General features: G+C 41.1%; 2 protein-coding genes across 2 annotated transcripts; one reads left to right on the plus strand and one right to left on the minus strand.

Annotated features, from left to right (window-relative positions):
• Positions 1–3,272: 3,272 nt before the first annotated feature.
• On the minus strand, positions 3,273–6,494 carry LOC310940358 (protein NLRC3-like; the record flags this gene model as incomplete). Its single annotated transcript, XM_083905308.1, has 5 exons — positions 6,412–6,494; positions 4,526–6,329; positions 4,267–4,440; positions 3,976–4,183; positions 3,273–3,773 (listed from the first exon to the last, which is right to left on the minus strand). The coding sequence occupies exons 1-5, from the start codon at positions 6,446–6,448 to the stop codon at positions 3,273–3,275; spliced, it is 2,724 nt and encodes a 907-aa protein (XP_083761434.1). The 5' UTR covers positions 6,449–6,494.
• Positions 6,495–11,646: 5,152 nt separating this feature from the next.
• On the plus strand, positions 11,647–16,225 carry LOC310940369 (protein phosphatase 1D-like; the record flags this gene model as incomplete). The annotated part of the gene is made up of 6 exons (XM_083905320.1): positions 11,647–12,157; positions 13,912–14,140; positions 14,286–14,410; positions 14,826–15,007; positions 15,728–15,955; positions 16,145–16,225. The coding sequence occupies 6 exons, from the start codon at positions 11,647–11,649 to the stop codon at positions 16,223–16,225; spliced, it is 1,356 nt and encodes a 451-aa protein (XP_083761446.1).
• Between the last annotated feature and the right edge of the window lie 966 nt (positions 16,226–17,191).

Raw genomic sequence — 17,191 nt, forward strand, 5'->3', positions numbered from 1 at the left:
ATATAATCTTCCAGTAACTCCAATATACCATGTATGAGCTAAAACAGTAAATCAGTAAAATGACCATCCATCCATCCATATTCTACTGCTTTATCCTGCACATGAGAGTTGTGGGGGGCGATGGTACCAAATGCCAGCTATCCTTGAGATCCGGCTGGAGAGCCAATTAGAAACTGGAAATTCAAGTTGACTTCCGTTTCAATCAAACTCTCTTACACGTACTACTATACTCGCCCATATTGCTTATCATTCTTTCATACATTCATTTCATACATTTCATACAAGTGTGACTATAGTAGTGTATGTGAGAGAATGTGATAGTAAATGGGTGTGAATATAGTAGTGTTTGTGAGAGAGTATGATAGTAAATGTGTGTGACTATAGTAGTAAGTGTGCATGACTACAGTAGTATGTGTGCTTGACTATAGTAGTGTTTGTGAGAGAGTATGATAGTACGTGTGTGTGTTTAACTACAGTAGTAAGTGTGTGTGTGACTATGGTAGTGTTTGTGATAGACTATGATAGTAAATGTGTGTGACTATGGTAGCATTTGTGAGAGAGTATGATGCAACATGTGAGCACAAGACTGAATTATTTCTCAAACGACCTCTCATAAAATAACATTGCTCTCTTATTTAACTGTGGTTTGCTCATATGTGCAGTGTTTATCATACTATACATGTTTTATTTGTGTCCCTTTCCCTTCTTCGATCAGACTGAGTGACACTTGAGTCTACACAGTCAAGACCAAACAGAGCTATTTTTATGGATGTGGAAGTCGGAGAGAATGCAATTCAGGTGTCACTGCCCCCTTGGTAATCTCCTCTGTCTTTAGGAATTCATTTTCTCTGCAGCTTCACTTGAAAATGACATTCTGACACCATTTACATGGAAATCACTTTGCCTCTTCATCAGTAATAGAGGCCTGTGTGCAGACAGGACCTCTCCGAGGACAGGACTATGAAAGGACACAAACACAAGAAAGAAAGAAAGAAAGAAAGAAAGAAAGGAAGAGGATTTGGTTTTAAAAGGTGGGATTTTAGGGTTAAAGTCAAGGGCAGAACCTCGGGTATTAGGGGATAAAGGAATGGAGACACTGAGGGAAAACATAATGTGGGAAAATCCAATTAAACATCTTTCCTGCCCTCTCTCTCTCTCTCTCTCTCTCTCTCTCTCTCTCTCTCTCTCTCTCTCTCTCTCTCTCTCTCTCTCTCTCTCTCTCTTCTCTCTCAGGCACGTGCGTGCACACAAACACACAAAGATCTGTAAAGAAAGATTTTCCTTGACAGAAGTGAATCCCAAAAGAAAGGTAGTCATTAATGTCAGTGCCAAATGAAGTAAAATTGTTATTATTGCTGTGCTGTCCAAAAACAACATGAAGGCATACACATGAGTACAAACCTGTAACTTTTTCCATGCCCTCCCTTGCGACCTCAGACATTGATGCATGCTGACACCCACTCATTATCGGAAAAGAACCTTTAGCAGAGGTGGGATTACCCTGTCAAGTCACAAATCACAAATCCATTTTGATAACAGATGAAAACGCTTTTCATGATGGGAAAGGAAAAAAATGAATGTTTACCCCATCATACAATTGTCATAAACTTGCTGAACTCTGACATTACCTCATGTTGTTGTGCAATAAAGTGTATATTTATATGTGCTGATCAAATTTGCAATCATAATATTTGCTCCATGCTCCGTGCATGAACAGCAGACTGATAAAAATGTGATGTTGTGAATTCCATACCAGTTAGATCTGAAAGAATCAGCTGTTGATCATAGTTGATCACTTTTCACAGCAGGAAGGCTGTTCCACTGCATCGTTGTTTACAGTGATACTACAGATGCTGTGCTACTTGAAGGCGAAAGACAGTAAGACGATTGCTTGGTAGGTCCTTTCCCAGAAAATTCTGAGGGAAGTCCATCAATTCCCAAGATGTTGAATGGCAATTGTTATTTCATCCAAGGAGATTGAGGATTCAAGAAAGTCCACGTCTGCTTCATCCAGCTAAGGCAGTCCCTCTAATCTCCTCCACACAGTTCTCATTGCAGTAGTCAGCATTGAAGAGATTCCTGTAGAAATCTATTGATAACTTCCTCATCGTTGAGGGGTTAGTAGCTGATCCACCTGGAAGTTTGTTGAGATGCAACATGACATTCTGTTCTCTAATCAAAAAAGTTGTTGGAGCATCAATACCCAGAGAAGAGTAAAAGAAAAAGATGAGAGTAAAAGGAAAAGAACTCTCACCCATGAAAGGCACCAGCTCCTTGTCCACGGTTACGTTGGGCCCCGGGATGTAGCGTCTTGACAGGCGTTCGGTATAGGGAGAACACTGACTCTATGTCGGAAAAAAAATGCAGAGCCCGAGGCAATTCCGGATGGGTTTCTGGTTGGTTCTGTTGGCGCAGGGCTGAGCCGTCTCCGATTCCTATGTGATCAGCAAAGAAGTGCCAGGGTTAAGCAGTAGAAGTTCCTCTCAAAGTGTTGAACAATATTAGGATTGTCTGCCATGATCATTATGTACAGTTTGCTAGCTACCCCCAAACTTAACCCATTGATAAAGAATGAACACACTGTAACATGGAAATGTGATAATTATGTAAAACTGAAACCAGGAAATGTTCAAAGTCTTTTTATTCACAGAGTATAATACGTACAAGCAGAAATAGGAACTCTGGTTCCGCCTTCCAGAAGGACCCTCCGATCATCATGCAGAAGCCCAGCATGGAAAAAAACTATTCTGTGCCGTCTCATAGAGAGTTGAAGCTAAGTGGTTTTAATGCAGAGGCTGCTACAGGAAGCAGACAATCATCCATGATAAACAGCTGTTCTAATTGCATTCTAGCACACATTTAGTACACTCTGAGAAATAAGGGTTCCAAAAGGGTTCTTCTACAAGGGCTGAGGTTCTACCTGGAAACATTTGCTTCTGAAAACCCCTTTCCTGAAGAAAGGGTTTTTCAAGGGTTCTTGATAACATTAATGATTCCAGTAAGAACCATTTTGATCCAGAGAACCCTTTGAAATCCCTTTCCTGAATAAAGGATTTTAAAAGGGTTCTTGGTGGAACCCTCCAAAAGGGTTCCAGGTGGAACCTTTATAAAAAAAAAAAACTTTTATTCTGTCCTGGTCCTGGACACTCCACACATGTCAGACAAGTCAGTGTGAACACAAACAGTTCTCTAACGTCACAATCAGTGACTCAAACACAAACCAAAGTGAAACCTTGCCCACCACACCACCGAACATGCTGTTTCTTCAGGTCCTAGAGAGAACACAGAGACACTGAGGAACCAGACCAGATACAGAACCCAGGATAAACAGGTTCAGTGAATGTGGTCGCAAAGGTGTGGAGGTGGATCAGTGAGTCAGAGGAGACTCTGTAGAAGGACATAGTCCCAGCAGGACAGTCCACATACACTGATACTCGGTGAGAAACTGAGGATGACTTGATGGATGTTTCTCTCTTTAGGTGGCGGACAGAGTAACCATGATCATCGGAGCAGATCAGACTCCAAGACTGATCATAATCTCCAAACAAACAGTCAGAATGGCCTCCTTTTCTCTCGATTCTTCTGTAACTCACTGTTATGAGAACTTGTCCTCTCCACTTGATCTCCCAGTAACAACGACCAGTCAGACCAGCTCTACAAAGCACCTGAGGAAAGTGACTAAATCTGTCTGGATGATCGGGATATGACTGATATTCGGCCACATTGGTCACTTTCCTGTTGTCGGAAAGTTTGAGATGTCTGTTCATTGTGTTTGTGTCCAGTTCCAGTTCACATGAATCTGATGAAGACAACAAGACACAGCTGCAGTTTAATGGTGATCAGCTGATATGCTGATATTTCCTGTTCTAAATCCATACTTACACTTCCTGAGACCAGGTTTTAACCTCTGCTTTGCGCCATGGTCCATCCTGCAGGAAGAAACAGTCTGAATTACTCTCTGTCCAACATTAGTACAAATTGCGGTTGAACACAAAGCAGAGGAGGAGCATACCAGAGAGTGTCCAGTCTCCAGTGTCTCTTATGTCCAGCAGACAGCAGCTTTTCTCCTGAGTATCCGAGATGATTGTACCTCAGGTCCAGTGCTCTCAGGTGTGAGGGGTTGGAGTTCAGAGCTGAGGTCAGAGAAGAACAGCCTTTCTCTGTGACCAGACAACCTGACAGACTGGAGTTAAGAATATATGATAAACCCTAAATTAGAGGAATCAGGATGTAGAAGATCAACTGTCAAACAAACAGAGTCCTGACCTGAGAGTCTCCAGAGAAAAGTGAGGGCTCTTCAGTCCATCACACAGCAGCTTCACCCCTGAATCCTGTAGGTCATTGTTACTCAGATCCAAGTGTCTCAGACTAGAGGACTGAGAGCTGAGGACTGAGGACAGAGCTTCACAGCTTCTCTCTGAGAGGGAACAGCCACTCAGCCTGAGGTAGGAAACAAAGGTTAAACATGTTTATATTGTGGTCTTTAGAATCGGTCTTATTAATATTTATATATTGTTCCACGTACAGAGCTTTGTTGGAGGCTTTGACCACAGGCAACAGTTTCAGAAGTGCCTCCTCTGAAGCAGAGTATTTCTTCAGGTCAAACTCATCCAGATCTTTTCCTGATGACAGTAAAATGAAGACCAGAGCTGACCATTGAGCAGGAGACAGTTTCTCTGTGGACAGACTTCCAGATCTCAGGGACACTTGGATCTCCTCTACAAGAGAACAATGGTTCAGTTCATTCAGACAGTGGAACAGGTTGATGCTTCTCGCTGCTGACAGATTTTTACTAATCTTCTTTTTGATGTACTGCACTGTTTTTTGACTGGTCTGTGAGCTACTTCCTGTTTGTGTCAGTAGGCCTCTTAGGAGCTTCTGATTGGTCGTCAGTGAAAGACCCAGGAGAAAGCGGAGGAACAAGTCCAGGTGTCCATTTGGACTCAGTAAGGCCTTGTCCACAGCACTCTGGTGCAAATAATTCAGTTCAGGATTGTTTCTCAACAGTTTGGACCACTGGCTTGTTGTTGGTGTTTCTGAAAACAAATTTTTTCCAGAGGTGATGAAGGTCAGATGGACATGAAGAGCAGCCAGAAACTCCTGAACACTCAGGTGGACAAAGCAGAAGACCTTGTCTAGGTAAAGGCCTTTCTCCTCTTTAAAGATCTGAGTGAAGACTCCTGAGTAAACTGAAGCTGCTGTGATATCGATGTCACACTCTTTCAGGTCTGATTCATAGAAGATAAGGTTTCCTTTCTGCAGCTGTTCAAAAGCCAGTTTCCCCAGAGACTCAATGATCTTCCTATTCTCTGGAGTCCAGTGTGGATCTGTCTCAGCTCCTCTGTCGTATTTGACCTTCTTCACTTTGGACTGAACCACAAGGTAGAGGATGTACATCTCAGTCAGGGTCTTGGGCAGCTCTCCACCATCTCTGGTTTTCAACATGTTCTCCAGAACTGCTGCACTGATCCAGCAGAAGACTGGGATGTGGCACATGATGTGGAGGCTTCGTGATTTCTGGATGTGGGAGATGACCCTGACGGCCTGCTCCTCATCTCTGAACCTGTTCCTGAAGTACTCCTCCTTCTGTCGGTCCGTGAACCCTCTGACCTCTGTCACCATGTCAACACAGTGAGGAGGAATCTGATTGGCTGCTGCAGGTCGTGTGGTTATCCAGAGGCGAGCAGAGGGAAGTAGTTTCCCCTTGATGAGGTTTGTCAGCAGCACACCAACTGAGGCGGACACTGTGACATCGGTCAGGATCTCCGTGTTGTAGAAGTCCAGAGGAAGGCGACACTCATCCAGGCCATCAAAGATGAAGACCACCTCAAAGTCCTCAAACCGGCAGATTCCTGCTTCTTTGGTTTCAGTGAAGAAGTGATGGATGAGTTCCACCAAACTGTACTTCTTCTCTTTCAGCACATTCAGCTCTCTGAATGTGAAGGGAAATGTGAAGTGTATGTCCTGGTTGCTTTTGTCTTCAGCCCAGTCCAGAGTGAACTTCTGTGTTAACACTGTTTTCCCAATGCCAGCCACTCCCTTTGTCATCACTCTTCTGATTGGTCCGTCTCTTCCAGCTGAGGCTTTAAAGATGTCTTCTTGTCTGATGGTTGTTTCCGCTCTGTGCGGTTTCCAAGAAGCTGTTTCAATCTGTCTGACCTCATGTTCATCATTGACTTCTCCAGTCCCTCCCTCTGTGATGTAGAGCTCTGTGAATATCTGATTGAGAAGGGTGGGGTTTCCTGTTTTAGCCACTCCCGCAAACAAATACTTGAACTTTTTCTCTAGGTTTGATTTGAGTTCACGTTGACATGCTGGAGCTTTGGTTTCTGAAGGAACACAAGATCAAATCAATGAGTGGATCAGTGAAATAATAAGATGTTCCTCCTTTCATATTAAAAGTAGTCTTACTGCTCTGCAGACGGTCAACCAGCTCCTCCTGTTTCATCCTCCTCAGGAAGTTCTCTGTGATCTTCAGAAAGGCCTCTCTGCTGCTCCTCCTCTGCTCCTCGTCCTCACCGTCCAACACGTCCTTATCCTCCCTCTGACTCTCTAAGACTTCTGTGTGATTTGGAACCAAAATCTTCTGGATCTTCTTCAGCTCATTCTTCACAAAGCGAATGATGTTCTCCTCCAGCAGCTGGAACAGAACAACATATGAAGTTTAACCTCTGATGATCAGTAACAGAGTGAAATAATGCAGGTCCACAGAGCAGCATCCAGACTGTCAGGACCAGGACTCATATTTGTACACACACCATAAATATGGAGTCCAGGTCTGTTCGATGCTGCAGGACAGACTGACCACTGAGAACCTCTGTCTTCTGCCGTTCAACTCTGAGGAGAAAATATATTTATTTTTTTATGCACCTATATTTCTTCTTCAGCCAAGTTCACATAACATTTTTATAACTTGAAGTGAAAAGTCCCTCAAGGACAGTCTCTTGTCTGTATGTGTGAACTCTCAAAGACACAACCAGATAGACTCGCCATGGTGTCTCTGACCGATCATGGGCTCTGACTAGATTTATGTCAGAGACAAGGACAGGGTGAAGACATTTAGGGGAAACCCAAAGAGGAAAATAAGTTAGGACCACCAAAGAGAAGAATAAGAAGAACAAGGATATATAAAATATCAAATAGCAAAATATCAAAAACACATAATTTATATGTAATAGTTAGCTGTAGGTGAGGCTTCTTCACTTCTGAACTGAAGAAGTCTCATGGATGAAACGTCTTCAGATTTAACTCAAGCAAGTCCAGTCACCTACAGAAAAAGACTATGGCCTGGAAGACTGAGAACCTTCACAGGTAATGTGTTTGTGTTATTAAACTTGGTTTAAAATAGACAAGGCTCCTTCTGGTGGACATTTCTCTCCATCCTTGAAGGTAATAAACAAACTATAGATCAATCACTCTTCATGGACACACAGCTGGGTTCTGGTCCAGGAGAGTCTAGTTTTTCATGTTGGTTCAAAATCAAATGAACAAATTCCTAAAATGCTGTTTAACTGAAAATAACAAACGTCTAGTTTTTCTCTTTACCTCCGACTATTTTTGAAGTTGCTAAGAAGATCCACAGGTGATAAGCTCTTCATTCTCATCACTCCAGTTCCAGATTTGGCAAAGCCTGGTCCCTGTTGATGGATCCTCCTACAAATTCAGGACAATAGATAAAAAGACTGTATTATTGTATTATTGTTTTGCGTTAACCGATACTGTGGTGAGATTGTGGAGTTATTCGTTGTAATCAGAGCCTGCCTATGGCACAAGTGAACGAAGCAGCTGCCCCCTGGTGATCAGTAGTATGTAGAGAAAATAAACAAGATTTTAACATATTAAAGAAATCTAGATATGTTTCAATATATATTTAGCACATCCGTTCTGTTTTAAAATCTAAAGACATTGAACTAGTTTACTTGTTTATTTCAAGTTCAGTATCACCACACTGAATCTGACCTCTGTCCTTGTTTGAAGTCCACAGGTTGACCCATGGACCAATCACAGCTGGGTTCAGGTCCAGGAGAGTCTGGTTTTCCGTGTTGGTTCCTAATCAAATAAATACATTCTTAAAAATGCTGTTTAACTGAAGACAACAACAAAGCCCTCGTTTTTCTCACCTGTGACTATTTCCAAAGTTAACATGATAATCCATAGATGATTCACTCTTCACAGACACACAGCTGGGTTCAGGTCCTGTTCCAAGTCTGGCAGAGTCTGGTCCCTGTTGAAGGATTCTACAAATACAGGGCATGACATGTATAAATTAAATCTATCCTAATTGACTGACATGTTTTTGGTTCTGCACAGGTCTGGGTTTGAACTTCCAAATATTGTACATATCTGTACAATAATGGTGGGACATTTGGGTTGTGGCAGGATTGGCAGGATTGACAGGTCTTCACAGGATGACCTGTGAAGACCTCCACCCAACCTGACCTCTGTCCTTGTTTGAAGTCCACAGGTTGACCCATGGACCAGTCACTCAACATGGACGCACAGCTGGGTCCTGGTCCAGCAGAGTCTGGTATCTGCTCATGGATCCTGCTACAAACACAGGACATGATGTTTAAATACAACACTGAGCTGTGACATATAGACAAGACATGTGATCCATGAGACCCTTATCTCACCATTGAGCCTCATGTTCCTCACACAGAGTGGTTTTAGAGAGGGGGGCTTCCTCTTCTCTTTCCTCTGTCTGATACATAGCAAAGTGCCACCTGCTGGGAAAACAGAACACACTCATTACAAGTTCCGCTAGCAAGGTTGGACCACATTATCCTAATGTAAGCTGGTCAGTGAACACAATTATTGGGTTGGCTCTGGGCTGGTGATACTTGAGTCACCAAAGCTAAGTATCAATAATCATCTAAATAAATGGCTCCTTCTTCTTCTTAATATGTGTGCTGCTGCAAACATAAGTGTAGCATCCTCAGTGCAGCCTGATAAGTCTGATGATAAAACTACTCACTGACACTGTTAGCATCACACTTTACAGCCCTTCACAGGTGAGTCCATTGGTCAAACTTACCTTTGTGTTCAGGCTTCCTCAGCATCAAACTATAGAATCATATCAATATGATTATTGATAAATATCATTGTTGATAGTATAATCCAAATACACATTTATGGTTATTAATGGAAATTAATTTAAGTAACAGGATTTGTTCTCGGGTCCCCCTACAGTTTGTAAACTGTATTGTTTGTGAAAACGATTTCCTAAGATAATACTGTATGTTGCAGTAACATGTACAAGCCAATGATCGTGTTGAAATGTGAATCAGGACTACTAGTGTACAGTCCACTATGTTACAGCATATCATACATTGTGTCGCTTTAAATGTCTCATCACAAACTCCAGATTTGTCCTTTTTTGCAAAATCTTCGACCAGAGAAAGAAACATGCTAATCTCATTTCTAACTTAGTTTAGTTTAATATTGAAGCAGTGCAGATGTGACAGAGACTTATGAACTGTAATAAACTCCTTCAGAGTTGATTTCCTGATAGAATAGAATAGCAACTTTATTATAATTGTTGCAGGGCAAGCTGTCAGACCAGTTCAGACTCTACATGCAGGAATGTTGAAAACAGAAAGTCAGATTATAAAGATTCAGCAGTGTTTTTACTGAGGAGACACAAACATATGATGCATGAGAATCACTGTCACTTATAGAAAGAACCTACATAACATGTATCTATATGTGCAGCAGCCAATCACAGTCCAGAATATATAGCAGACATTATTACATGGAGTCATAGTGATGAAAGAGTCTGTGATGATCAGACAGTGTCAGATTTGTAAAGTAAGATTCTCACCTGCTGAACTGAGGCTCAGGTCCACTCACACACACTGACCACCTTCATATGGACACAAGACGCTGCTGATTGTCCCTTGTCTGTCCTGCTGTCTTTCTGTGTCTGATTTGAGGACACAGAGTCACACCCTCACACCGTCACAGTCAAAGTGACGTCAGAACCAGTCCAACGAGCCTCTGGATGTTTTTTTTTATATTTTTGATATGTTGTGATCGTCCGTTCTCATGATGAGGTTTGATGTCAAATCATCATTAATGCATAAAGATGATAGAGGGTTAGGTTTAGTTTCCAAAAGTGCAATATCAAATATGGATCAACAGATGTCAGCATTTACACTGTAGCTGTGTCTGGATCATCTCTCAGGAGGACACTGAAGTCAGGTGATGTGTGAAAACAGATGGTCTAACCCACACAACCAATATGTCACCGATTCTCCTACTTCTTCTATTTAAATCCAGCAGGCTGTACACCGAGAGGTAAATGCTGCCCTCTACAGTTTGAAGTCCTGAATCACAGTTCTTCTGCCCCGACTGCTGGTTTAATATCAGTATTGTCATCATCATGAGCTTATCAATAATGTTAGACAATCCTGTGCTGCTACATGCTGTTAATTTTGCGGTTGGATTCTCCAAAATGTTTATGCCAGATTACCAGTCCAGCCCTACCCCCTCCAATCCAGTTGATTTTTTTCTTTTTTTTTTAAACACTAGATGGTTCTTGTATAGAAAGAGTCACAAATACATAGGCATATGGCTTTATGAAAAGTGGGATTTTAATGTACATATTGACAACTTTACTGAAACCAAAGCTGTGTTTCTTCTATTGTTTGAAGAAATGTTTTCCCCTATAGGAAATAAAGATAATGGTGGACACACTGGATTCTGTATATCATGCTGCAATACGCTTATGCCGGTTCACACACTAACCATTGTATTTTATATGAATCTGTAGGTTGGTTGTCTCTTAATCAGAGGAGGAATATATACATATATGCATAATGCATACAATGTTTTTTCTATCAGGGCCTTGTTAGGTAAAAACTACCTATGTATATTTCTAACTCTTATCATATCACATCTGCAGCTACAGCACCAGGTCTACCGTTTGAAGTCAGAATTTAGTAAAAGTGCTTTCTCCTTCTGTGCACAGTTGACATGGAATATACTTTCACTACAGACACTGCCTATTTAAACTCCTTCAAAGGCGTTTTATGGACCATCAAAGAAGCATATTCTTTTAGATTAAGATTAAGGATTTTGTTGGCAGCACTTTACTTTTATTACTCTCCTTTAACTTCTTATTTTTTTATTTTTTTTAAAGTTTTATATCTGAAAGTGTTTCGTCTCTGTAACCATTTATCCAGGACTCCCTGAAAGAAGAGGGCTTGTATCTAAATGGGACTTTCCTTGTTAAATAAAATAAAAAACATTGGTATGTAAGTAGTATACTCATGTTGTAAACCCGTCATACACATGGCCTTTAAATGCTATTTTCAGCTGGACTGACTGGAGTCTGAACACAATTTGATCAATCAACTAACTATTAAAATCGCTTTTAAACAACTTCCGCCAGTTTAAAACCTAGGTTTCCGAGCGCCAGTAAAAGCAACATCAGAGCGAGGCGGGCGCGTGGTGCCATAGGTGGGAGTATGACGTCATTACGTACAGCGGGACGTCTTGTGGACGCTTGTAGGAGATAAACAAAAAAGAAGGAAACCTTCGGCCACACCGTCGCGGCAAAATCGGTTTAAAAATTCGGGTTGTCGCAGTTAGCGACCACATGTTACCTCCAGTCGTTTAGATAAGTATTGCCAAGCGTAGACAGTCATGGACGAGATGATAATATTTCGCATGAGTGCGTATTCCGAGCAAGGAGGGAGAAAATACATGGAGGATGTTGTCGATATAAAAATCGAGTACGAGCCGACTGCGGCGCCAGTTGAAGATTGTCCGAAGTCGCAGAGACACGGAGGAGCAGAAAAACCGGAGGGTGAGGCTACAACACAGACTGAAAACGAGACACTTGAGCTCGATGCTGCCGCCGAATCTGCTCCAGCCTCTGCTGTGTGGGTGGAGAGTCTCTCGAATGAGGACAGCGGCAACAACCTCGCACCGGCACCGCACGAAAAAGAGCACGTCGTCGACACGCGCAAGTCGGTGGCTTTCTTCGCCGTGTTCGACGGACACGGGGGTCGCGAGGCTGCACACTTCGCGCGCGACAATCTGTGGGATTTGTTGAAGAGGCAGCGTGGATTTTGGTCCAAGGATCACAGTGAAGTGTGTGCAGCTCTACGCAAAGGCTTCATCGCTTGTCACCATGCGATGTGGAAGGAGCTACGTAAGTCATCAGCTCTCCGTTATTTGTCATCGTCTGTGTGTAAAAATGCTGCCTGCCCTATTGTTGTTGTCGTCGTCTAGCTACTGACCTACATTTCCGCGACCACCACTCAACGTTCACACTACAGAGTTGACCAGCATGCATGTTTTCATCACATAAGTAAACACTGTTGACAACACTTCTCGTTATAAAGTAGTTGTTGTGAAGTCCAAACTGGTAGCAGAGGTGTTTCAAGGCAGAATTCGGTCATACAAACTGTACCAACCCCCATGCCACCCTAAAATTCAAAGCAAAAGCCCATAAAATCACTCTTTATCTTAAAAATACAGCAGAAAAAAAAGTTAGGCTGCATTCTTATTAAAGCAGTAGTGTGTAACTTTTAAAGATAAACAAAGGAAGTTATGTCATTACATTCAGAGCTTTAAATGCTGTAGTACATATGCCAGGCCTGTATGTGGCGCTGTAATGCTGCTACAGGATTACATCCCAAACAGAGAAGGAGAGAGCTTGAGCAGTATGTGTGCTGTGTACAACATTTTCAAAATAAAGCTTGATTTGAATAAATTTATGTCACAATACAATCATAGAAACGGAGACAGAATGAAGCAAGCCAGGGCGATTTAGAAAAGAATATATCAATTACCATATAGATAACTGACTAAACAACATTCAAACACAAGATGAAGATGACGATGGCGATAGTGACAGCAAGAGCAAGAGAGAGGTGGGATTATGATGTCATAGTTTTCCAAAAGTAGCGTATTGGTTGTTTACACAAAAACACAAGGGTGGAGATTTTCCCTGTGCTTTCAAAAGTGCTTGTTCTGTGGGGATTAAAGGCCTATACAATAAAAATCTTTAGTGGATTCTCCTGAACTAGTTTTCATGTGTACTTCCCGAAGGGTATCAGCTTCACATGACCAGCTGTGTTTTTCAGGGTAGTAGTGTTTTGTTTATGTGTCACCACCAGGCGACATTTCCAATGAGTTAATTTGACAACTAATTGAGGGAAGGCAGAAGCATAACAGCTAAGCTACTTGTGAGAGACAGCAAGGTGGAGCTTTGTCCTTTCAGAAAGCTCTATATATTGTAAAGATAGCATAATGTTCTCTGGTCATTGAGTCTTGTCCATAGAGAAAGCTTCCTTACTTTTTCATACTCGCGTTGCAACAGATGTAGATACAGATGTAGATACAAATTAGCTTCATTGTACAAAATAAATAAACATTAAAAAACAATACTTGGAGAAGATACAAGCAAGAAGTCAAGGATAGCAGCTTCTTCAGCCTAGGGATTTAGTAATTAGTCATAGTGGCTTATCGCTGTGTATTTATCAATATCCGATTATACATTTTAAAGACAAAAAGGTGATATTGTGCAGCCCTAATTTAAAATTATTTTGATGTGTTTTTATGTCTTAAAAATGTACCCTCAGTTGACTTGACTTGTTTTTCCCTCTACTGATGCCAAGCGCTTGCTCAATGTGTTCCTGTTGGGTTTCTATAATTAAAATAATTGTAATAATTGTCTTGACTTTAACATGAACAGTGCCTTTAGATAATGTTATGAATTGCACTATACAAATAAAATTGAATTGAATATGTGACTTATTAATGTTGTACCTCCATCTATTTATTGCCAAGGATGAACCACTTCTTTACTGTTGTACCTCTTGTAAGCTATGACCACATTTGCCCTCTGAGTGGCATCTGAATCCTGTCTGAATCTGTCTTTTTCCCTTTGTCCTCTAACAGCGGAATGGCCCAAGACTATAACCGGCCTGCCCAGCACATCGGGCACCACTGCTAGCGTGATTGTGATCCGTGGAGTTCACATGTACGTTGCCCATGTAGGGGATTCAGCAGTGGTAATTGGAGTGAAAGAGAATGACTCTGATATCACACTCCAGGCACTCGAACTTACACAAGACCACAAACCTGAACTTCCTAAAGAAAAAGAAAGGATTGAACGTCTTGGTGGCAGGTGAGTTGGTGGCCGGACAACTCTGCGTTACACAGCATCAATAAAATCAGGGATGAAATCAGTCCTATAACATTACTGCTTTTTTATTTTTAGTCAGAGTTTAAGGCTTTGGATTGGGTTGATGTTTGCTGTTTTGTTATTGTAGTGTAATGAAGAAATCTGGGGTGAACCGTGTTGTGTGGAAGAGGCCCAGACTGACACATAATGGCCCAGTTCGGAGGAGTACAGTCATTGACCAGATCCCCTTCCTGGCTGTGGCTCGATCCCTAGGTAAGATTCCCACATTTTCTCTTGGGATTAGACCTGGGCTGTAATTTTGCATGTTTACATAGGTCAGCTATGGCCCATATGACGCAAATGTCCATGTGGTGTGCATTGGCAAATTCAAGCACCTCCTCATTTCAAGACCTAGCTGTGCATGCTCCCTGAAGCACAAGTCCTAGCAGATACTTTATCATGATATGATGATATCCAAAATATAAGACTGTATCTTGTCTCATGTCATGATAGAGATAAAACATTGATATACCCACACTTAGACGGTAACCATGGAGACTTGCTTGAGATTATGTGAGGTTGTCAGCCGGTGGCCGGCTGACAACCTCTTTGTGTGTTCTTTGTGTATCATAATTTGTTTTTTGTAATTGTTCTTCCCTAAGTGACATGATTCATGATTTGCTTACAGGTGATCTCTGGAGTTATGATTTCTACAGTGGGGAGTTTGTGGTTTCTCCGGAGCCCGATACCACAATGATGACCCTTGACCCCAAAAGACATCGCTACATCATCCTCGGCAGTGATGGTCTATGGAATATGATGCCTCCCAAAAATGCAGTTAATATGTGTTGTAGCCATGACAAAATGGTGGTACGTAATGAAACAAGTTATGCACAATCTGTTCTGTGTTGTTGCAGGTTTTTTCGATTTTGAATTTTGCTTTTATTTAAAAAAAAGAAAATATCCCGAAGGTAGACATTTTTTGATCCAGTAATTTCAAACAACTTTACAAATTATAGATACAATTACATACAACTATTTACAATTATTAACAACTAATTTGCACTGGTTTTATCCACTTTCAACTTACTTACTTTAGTTTCATTATTCATCTATCTATTTACTTACTTACTTTTGTTTATCGTTCTATCGAGCTGCCAGAATCACTTTGGGTGCGCTTAAAAAAAAAAAGAAGGATATTTTCGCCTGTTTTTCAGGCAGTGGGGGTCAGCGCTACATGTTGTCTGTCCTCTTCTCTCTGCGTCGTGCTGGAGGTGTGCGTTCACATGTTCGTCTGTGTGTATGCCGGTGCGAGGACAAGTGTAGATGTGCGACGATGAAGACAATTAAATAAAAATATCCTTGCTTAAATTAGATCAATAACGATCTAATTTAAAAGAACATTGTCCAGACCTGTTCTATAGGAAAAGGGGCCATTTTTGCTCCTACTGCCCCACAACCGATGCATGTACATGCTGAATTTCTCAAAATGAGGTTGAAAAGGATCTTCAGTTTAACCAGCTTTAGAAGCACTCGACTTAAGTTAATCATGTCTCATGACTTATTTCTCTTTCTGCTGTTTTTTTGTAGGGACCAAAAGGAATGTCGTGTGCACGCCGGCTTGGAGCTACAGCGTTACTTTTTTGGAAACAACGCATGCTCCGTGCAGACAACACAACTGTAATTGTACTGGCCCTTCAGGAGCGCGAGGGGCCGCCTATCCCTATGCATCAGGATGAGATTGTTGTTGACATGGCTACTGGAATTGACCATGTTCCATTCCCAGGCACTCCTTATAACACGTGTGAGGTCCCAAAGGTCAGTGACGTAGCTTTGCTGAGCGCAGTGTCAACTCTGTTCTCTGACAATAGAAAAAAAATACACAGAATGTTTTTTGTTTGTTGTTCACTGTTTTGTCCTTTTTTTTTACATATATTTTAGTCATTTTCTTAATTGTTTGATGTTTAAAATATGACACCAAGTCTTTTGTTTTTCGGGGGCCAACAGGAGGAGCATGAGGATGGCATGTTTTATGAAGAAGATGAGATATATGGAGAAGAACATGGGTGGACATGCCTGGAGTGGTAGTCAGGTGACTGCTCACTAACAAAAAAAATGTACATACATATTTTTGTGATGTGATATGAACTGACCACCTCCTTTTACATATTCTCTACTTTATCTAATCCGTTTGGAATCATTGTTATTATTATGTATCATTATTATTATTATTATTATTATTATTATTATTATGTAGTCACCCAGTAGAACTGCAGATCATCTAATTCTTGAAATCATGTTGTTGACTATTCCACGAAGTGATTCGTGAAACTGACCAAACTAGTTCAAAAACCACTAAATGTTTTTGTTAGTTAGAGACTATTATTATAATGAGTGCTCCAATCATTCCTCTCACTGTGTAATTTTAAAGGCCAAATGTGCATTATTATAATGGTTGCTGATAGAAGTAGACAGTGAAAGATCCTTTTAAATGAAGTGATATTTAAGGTTTTTAGGTGTGGTTGTATGAGACACTGAAACAATGTCAGCACTGACTGTGCTGTGTTTATGATGTGTCTCCTCTGTGCCAAGAATCAGCTCAAGACATGGACGCTAACTCTTTCTGAAAATATGGCTAACTGCAAGGACACAGGGATAAAACACAGCGGATCACCTTTATGCCTGGTTTAGTCTAAGATATCTTAAGATGAGAATGTGTTTACGGCTTTAACACCAAATTCCATAGAGAAAATCAACATTTTTAGCTCACAAGGGCACTTTGCTAAGTTTTTTACCTTGCAACATTCTGTTAAGTTTGGGTCAATATAAACAAAGGATTTCAAACACTGAAGTTATAAAATAACATATTTAAGTTTGAACCATGGTAGCAGCAGTGGATGAAATGTGGCATGATTTAAAATTACAGATTTTTTTCTATGAAGTTTGGTATGGCGCAGTTTAAAAACCAGTTTCCAGTCCAAAAAGGCGATGTAACAGTTAGATTAAATGGAAAACATATCGCAGACTAAAACAAATGTAGATTTTATTAGCTGG

The sequence above is a fragment of the Microchirus variegatus genome (assembly GCF_963457635.1).
Source record: "Microchirus variegatus genome assembly, chromosome: 2".
Lineage (NCBI taxonomy): Eukaryota > Metazoa > Chordata > Actinopteri > Pleuronectiformes > Soleidae > Microchirus > Microchirus variegatus.